The 7,651-nt window shown below is 47.3% G+C and overlaps 1 protein-coding gene across 1 annotated transcript; it reads left to right on the plus strand.

Moving 5' to 3' along the window:
* Positions 1-405: 405 nt before the first annotated feature.
* MNX1 (motor neuron and pancreas homeobox 1) lies at positions 406-5,490 on the plus strand. The gene is given in 5 exon segments (XM_036762159.1): positions 406-561; positions 564-627; positions 630-1,055; positions 4,237-4,397; positions 5,140-5,490. Coding segments are annotated over 5 exon segments (1,158 nt in total).
* The last annotated feature ends 2,161 nt before the right edge of the window (positions 5,491-7,651 follow it).

Consider the following 7,651-nt stretch of genomic DNA (forward strand, 5'->3'; position numbering starts at 1 on the left):
GAGCTGAGCCTACAAGTGGGAAGAGTTGGGAGCCTGGGTTCTTACTATCGCGGGAGCGACATTTTGCGGTGGTTACTTGAGGGGGTTGAGCGAAAAGACTCTTGGCTCTCTCGGACCGACCAGGTGCAGAAGAATTTGTGTCCTCAGGGGCTGTGCGAGTTGTGTGTCTGGGCGTGCGGTGTTCTGGGGTGGGAGGGAGGGAGGGGTGTCCTAGACGATGGTCACTCGGGTCTGATTTTCCAATAGTTTTTCTTATTAGAAAAATCGGGAGATTTTTCACCATCACCCTAAGAATAAGGCTATCCAGGCGCCGCCACCACCACTTAAAAAAAAAAAAGGCAAAACAAAACAAAAAACCCCCAACGATTCGAAAGATTGAAAAAAATACATATCCAAAAAGAACTGATGGAAAAATCCAAAAATTTCCGGATCGATGCTCTTCTAGCAGTCGACCCCCCGAAAGCTGCCTCGGCACAGACTTCTCCGCTAGCTCTGGTCACGTCTCTTTCCGCCTCGGCAGCCACATCTGGCAACAGCAGCAGCAGCGGGGGAAGCAGCAGCGGAGCGGCAGCAGTAGCAGCAGCAGCTGCAGTCCCCCTTCCTCGGAGCACCACACTGGCGGCTCGGACTGCTGAGGACGGAGAGCCCGTCCCCGCCTCGGATCCTCGCAGCCCACTGCGGGCTGGTGCCCAAGCCAGGTTTCCTGAGCAGCGGCAGCGGCGCCGCTGGCCATCACCACCACCACCCTGGTGCGGCCGCTGCAGCCGCAGCAGCGGCCGCAGCCGGAGGGATGGCCCTAGGGTTGCACCCAGCGCAGGGTGGAGCGGGGATCCCCACCCAAGCGGCTCTCTACGGTCATCCCATGTACAGCTACTCCGCGGCGGCGCTAGCCGGCCAGCACCCGGCTCTGTCTTACTCCTACTCCCAGGTGCAAGGGGCCCACCCCACCCACCCCGCAGACCCCATCAAACTCAGCGCTGGCACCTTCCAGCTCGACCAGTGGCTCAGGGCGTCCACCGCGGGCATGATCTTGCCCAAAATGCCCGATTTTAACTGTGAGTATCCGAGAGCGAACGGGACAATGGCGCAGGCCGGGTAGGGAGGGGGAGGACTAGAGATGGGGAAGCAGGTGGGAAAGAAAAACCAGAGCTTGGGGGTGAGGGGAGAAATTGAGGTTTGACCCTGGGAGTATTTCCTGTTTCCTCTTCTTTTCGCGATTCCAGAGAGACAGAAAACGAAAGAATCTGGGATTCGTAGGGCCTATGATAATTAGTACCCAGGTTCTAGACACTCAGCGAGCGTTCAAAACCAAATTATTAAAAATGGCAACCCAGTAGTCCTTTTTCTTGTTGTTGGTTGGTTTTTTTTTCGTGAAAAGTGAGAAAAGGAGGTGAGCCTCAAGTCTGTAATGATTAACTATGAGGAGTTGGGTAGCAACACGAAATACGTTAAGAATTACACCCGGCTGTGTGGACTGGTATCCATTAATAAGAATGTTTCCTTGGGAAAGTGGGCCCCTATAGTGCATGCAGGCTTTTATGGAGGAAGCCCCTCAATGATGGGATCTCAGGCCGTGAAGAATCAACAGGGCCCACACGTTTCCTAGTACTGCAGAGACTTGTAGCTTTGAACTAATTCTGAAGATGCCCGTCTATTTCTTAGGTGTTTTGGAGGGGAGGGAGATGGTTGAAGGGGAGAGTTACTTTTCTCTGACTGGGCCGGAAATAATTTCTCGATTGGAGACAGTACTTTCCCTGCCTTACTGAGATCCGATAGGAAAACAATCTGAGCAGGTTATACCAGCTGCGAGTGAGAACCCCAGGGTCTGATCGAACTGACCAGAGTTAGAGACTGAGAGACTTGGGCAATTGGTGAAGGTCCCAGTCCGAGACTCCAAGCTGCTCGAACCTCGGGCCGCCAGGCGCCGGTATTTGCCCCTTCTAGGCCGAGGAACTAGGTTGGATAGATTTTTAAATCACCCTGCAAATCCTAGCTCAGATGCTAGTTTTCTGGTGGAGATGGCAAAGCCTTCAATCCATTAGGGTGTAGGTTTACTTAGCCCCCTGCCAGAAGGATAGGAAGGTGTATACGTATTTATTTTTTTTTCCCGTGGCCGTACGCCTAAACAAAAAGGACCCATTGTTTTCGTCTGTGTGAGTTTGTTTAGACTAGGAAGATGACCTGAGGAGAAGAAAAAAAAAAAACTAGAAAAGAAAAACGTGCCAGAATTCTGCCTCCTTTTCAGGGAAGCTTGATTGTAACTGAACTGAGAAGGGTAGTGATAATGGAGACTGGGGAAAAGAAATCACAGGACAGTGAGAAAATCCCAACTGGGTTACTATTTGTTCACCGGACACTAGTCCCTTTTCCCCTTGGCCCTTTTAACAGGTTAGCTCCAAATGAGGTAATAAAACCGCTTTCTCTCTCCTACCACTTTTTCCTGCATAATCCGAAGATTTTTATTCTTTTGAGGTGGCGGCGGCTGTTTTTTGTTTCCAAAAGCAAAAGAAGAGACAGTGAACTCCAAGAAATGGAAGAGAGCAGTCAGTTATGTTGCGGGGCAGCAACCTTCAGATATCTTTGAGTTAGTCCAAATTCCTGGCCCAACACCTTTTTTCTTCATATGCCATTAAAAAAAAAAACAAACAACCCATCATGCAGCCCTTTCCCTTTCATACGTTTCCCATTTATACCTGCGTTTTCCGACATTGGAGATACTTAATCATTGTGGTTGGGGTGATGGTGGTCGTGGTGAGGATTGATATCTTTCTTACAGAACCACTAAGGTCAGAAACTTTCGACCCTGAAGAAGCTCTGGAATCTTCCTTAATATCTATATAAGACGTAAAACCAGGTAGTTTCTCCCCCAATTGGTTAGGGTAGGAGTATCTCCCTCAAACCTGTCTGGAAGTTTTTCTTTCCAGAATGGATTCTCCAACATCCTTCCCCTCCTGTACCCCCATCCTTGATTCCTAATGATCTAATTAAATTTAAAAACAAAGGCGCCCTCCCATTTAATGGTCAGAAAACACAGTTCAAATACAATCACGAAAACTATGAAGGGGTTGGAACTGATTCCAGGAGACACCTCCTCTTTGGTTGTTGGAAACTTGTTTCGCTTACCCTAAGTAGCTTTTCTCATCCCCACTCCATTGCAATTTCTCAAGTGGTCCCCTCGGAGCCTCCATTTAATTAAAGTTCTAATGTATTGTCAAGTTGGGAATTCGGAGCCTTGTGTAACTAAGCGGGGGGCGTGGACCTTTTTAAATAAAGCAAATTGTCACTCCCAAGGGAGACTGAGCATCCCACCCCGCCCCAGTCCTTTTTCTTTTCTCTCCTTTCTTTTTCCTCCTTTCTTTTATTGTCTACCACTTGTCGGGCTCCTGGGAAATCAAGGGGAGACTCATTTTGAGGTCATAAAATTCCCTGTGATGTAACCGTGCGAAATAATGTAAATAAAACCACTGTTTCAAATAGCCAGTTAAGCCCTGTCACCACAGACAGGTGGGTCTTTAATTTGCGTAATGAGAGTTCAACAGAAAAGGTCTTTCTTTTCGCCTCCTCCCCTTCCCGCCCATGCATCCCTTTAATACTCAAAGAGAGGAAAGTGGATTTTATTTTCGATGGGGAAAAGACAGTGAATGTAACTTGGTAGTAGATACCTGGGCTAAATTTGGGAAGGAGGCAGAGTTGTGTCCCGCAACTGGCTGAGTTTTCCACCTTCTGGGTTTTTACCCGATGGGATGAGAAAGCATCTATATGTGTGTGTTCATGAGTAGAGTGGACGGAGAATCGGGGAGCGACTTGTTCTGTATCTCCCTTCTGGCTTCTCAGAGTATCCTTCTCTGGAAGCCACCTGCGAGATGTCAGAACTCGCAGGCACAGAGAAATATGACTAAAGATTTGGCACAATTTAAAAAACAACAACCCTGGTTTCATTTTTTTTTTTTAAGTCTCAGCCTTGAATCCCGATGGCTGTGAGCTGCTAGCAGGAAAAGCTTCAGGTCCTTGGAGGATTGGTAAAGAGTAAGAGCGAGGAGTGGAAACAGAGAAGAGGAGCTAGGCAGCCTTGTGGTCTGAGCTTGAAGCCTCCATTGGAAGCCAGTGGACTTAACTGAATTTATTGCTTCGAGCTTTGTTGGTTTGGGGAAAGGAAGGAATCTAGCTCCTCAGAGACTCCTTATCACTTCCTTCTTCTATTGATTCCCCTTCCCCTCCCTACCTTGTTCTTTATAGCCCAGGCACAGTCCAACCTTCTGGGGAAATGCCGGCGGCCTCGCACTGCCTTTACCAGCCAGCAGCTTCTGGAACTGGAACACCAATTCAAGCTCAACAAATACCTCTCCCGTCCCAAGCGCTTCGAGGTGGCCACGTCGCTGATGCTCACCGAGACCCAGGTAGCCCTTTTTGGATTTTCTCGTTTTGTTGACCCTCATTCTACCTTGCCTCAGAGGTCCGCTGGTGCCCTCCCCTCTCACATTCCACTGCAGGCCCCCCCCCCCCCCCATTGCAGCTATCACTAGCATGCTGAAAAGCCCTTGCTTTTACCAGGAAATACCTAGGTTTAGAGAGAAGGTGGTTCCTTTCAGGCTGTCACCCTGAATACAGGTACACTCATCCCAGCACATCTGGCTCTGTTCCTTTTCCACTCCCTTGAGTGAAGACAGGGGAGTTTAGAAGTTCCTTCCTCCTAAACTACTTAGTCATCTGGCCTCTCTCTAATAGTACTGCTCTGGAATTTGCTTTCTCCTCTGGAGACAGGTGGGAGTGGGGAAAAGGAGGAAACTTCAAGACTTGAGAGATGTTCTAACAAAATGGCTAATGGTTGAGAGGGGGAGGGGTAATGAAGGGAAAGAGAAAGGTTGAGGGCCAAAGTGGCCACAAGGCAGGTGTAGATGGAAGGAAGGTAGTTAGTTTGTCCAGGGTTAAGTTTTCAGTGAAATGGGGGAGATGAAGGAAAGAGTGACCCGAATGTGGTTCTAGCTATTAGCAACGGAGCCCTTAGGAAAGATTTGCAAGAAAGTTAAGGCCACAGTCGCAAATCCTAAATTGCCTGAAGAAGCTTTCCAAGAAAGGAAAGGGTAGGAAGAGCCAAAAGCTGTCCTGCTAACCCCGGGACCTTCTGTTTCTGTACTTCAGGTGAAAATCTGGTTCCAGAACCGGAGGATGAAATGGAAACGGAGCAAAAAAGCCAAGGAACAGGCGGCGCAGGAGGCCGAGAAGCAGAAGGGAGGGGCGGGGAAAGGTGGAGGAGGGGAGGAAAAGGGAGAGGAGGACCTGCTGCTTCCCTCAGACAAGAGCAGCAGCCGCCGCCTTCGGGACTTGAGGGACAGTGACCCAGAGGAGGAGGAGGACGAGGACGAGGAGGAGGAGGAAGGGCATTTCTCCTACAAGAACAATAACACGGCCCACTCCTCAGATTGCACCTCTGAGGACGACTCTCCGCACACAAGACCCGCGGGACCGGGGCATCAGCCCCTGCCCCAATGAAGAGCCCGTGAAGCCTGCTGGGGTGGAGAAGGAGGAAGGGGGGTGTGACCTCACCCTAACCAACTCCCGTATCCAACAGAGCATCCTCCACGTCCATCCAAGACTTGGGAAGCTGCATTCAGCAACCTGCAACTCCGATTTCTCTGACCAGGAGAGGACAGGGGAGTGGAGAGGTTGGGGGGGAAGGAAGGATCATTTTTTCCTTGACTGCCTCATCCCTTCTCCCCAGTTCTCATCTCCACTTTTATCTCCTTGCCTCCCTGAGGTTTCCTGGGGGTTTCCAGCCCCGAGTTGGCTTTCAGGGGGATTGGTAAATCCAGCTGCTGCCACTGACAAATGGATGAAGATCTGGGGACTATTCTCCCATTACGCCACACCCCCCCCACCTGAAAATCCTGGCAATTTTGGTCGTTTTTTTGGCTACAGAGCTTCGGCTGCTGCTGAACGAAAGAAGGAAACCCAGGGGAATGCTCAAACTTGAATCTCTTTTTTCCTTTGGTTTTTATTTAATTTTGTTGTGGTGGTTGAGTAAGTGGAGGGTGGAAGTGAGATGTTGTAAGGGGTCGAATAATACATTCGAGACCCTCCCATCTCCCCACCAAGTAGAGAAAACTTACCACACAGTGTTAAATGACATTTAAAACTTGAACCGTGGAACCGCTGTTCTTTTGCTGAGTATTGGAAAAATGTTTTGTGCTTATTATGTGTCATGGAAAAAAAACTTTATGTCATGAACGTTCAAACTGCTGGAAATCTCAAGACTGTATTGTCTTTATTTTGTATATTGTATTTAAAAAAGATACCTCTACTTATGCATGCTAAATTATTATTTAGCTTCTCCCCATCGTCCATGATGGAATGTAAAATAAATTGGTTTTATACTAGATTTGAGTGTAAATCTGGATTTTTTTTTAAAAGAATGTGATCTAATTCAGCTCAACAAACACTTATTAAGAGCTTCTCATTTTTCCAGCCCAGTGTCAGACTAACTAGATCAGGGGGCTCAACTTTTTTGTGTCATGGATCCCTCTGGCCAGAATAGTATTTTAAATAAAATAATAAATTTTAATGAATCAATAGTTTAATAAATGCAATTTGAATTTTACAAAAATATTTAAGAAGTTATCAAAATATTTTTTTAAAAATTCTGGCTCCAAGTTACAAACCCCTCACTAGTGAAACAAAGATAAAAACAACAAAACAAAAAAAAAAACAAACCACAACAGAAGTTTTGCCATTTATCAGGGCTTGAAATGAACATATGAAGGGTCACAACTGTGGCCTCTATTGTGTAAAGTTCTTTTGTGTATTGAACTGGTGGGTGAGGGTGAGAAAAGGGTGGCTGAAATCAGAATTGCAAAGTAAGATGAGAGCTTAGAGATACATCCCAGAGCTAAACTATTCATCAAAGGAGATCCTTAGGCGCTGGCTTAGATACCCACCTACCTGGACTACCTTTCTTAAAGGGAAGTGAGCAATTTAGTGCCGGGCAGTTATATTAATTGACCTGGAGAAGTCAAAGCAGGCTAAGCATGGACCCAGAATGACCATCTCCTCACCCTTTTGTAATCTTTATTTTTTTAATTATTTTTATCTGAGTGTTTCTCTAGAACTCTGAGTTTTTCATAATTATTTTAAAGTCACAAAATAGCATTGATGTTATTTTTGGGTGGAATTTTTGCTCCTTTCCTGCTTTTTTGAAGTTAATTGTCCTCTATTAAGTTTTTAATGTTTAATAGATTCTTCCCACCCCTTTGCACCTTTTCTTCTCTTCCCTTTCCCTAGCTGGTAAGAGCTCACTCTCAGATCTGTGCAAATTTGCAGGCGAACAAACGTGAGGAGAGCCAGTCAAACTGCAGAAACATTTCACACTGGAGCTGCAATGGCTTTGGATTAATAAACCTCTGCAATGTGTCTCATCAATCACACAGAGGCTGCAGAAGGGCGACTGGCCATGTGCTATGCACATGGAGGACAGAAACCCTGGATCAAAAAGCCTGTGGCTGCTGCTGCAGCGGTTCCCCCGCCAACCTACTGCCACAAACTAGTGCCATACTGGGATCCCCAAGTAGCGCTGGGAGCCGGACCAGGGCATAAGCTGAGAAGTATGAAAGGAGTCAGACAGCTTTCTCCACTCTATTTGGGAGAAAGAGGCCTAAAG

Source organism: Trichosurus vulpecula, chromosome 5 (assembly GCF_011100635.1).
Source record: "Trichosurus vulpecula isolate mTriVul1 chromosome 5, mTriVul1.pri, whole genome shotgun sequence".
NCBI classification, from domain to species: Eukaryota; Metazoa; Chordata; class Mammalia; order Diprotodontia; family Phalangeridae; genus Trichosurus; species Trichosurus vulpecula.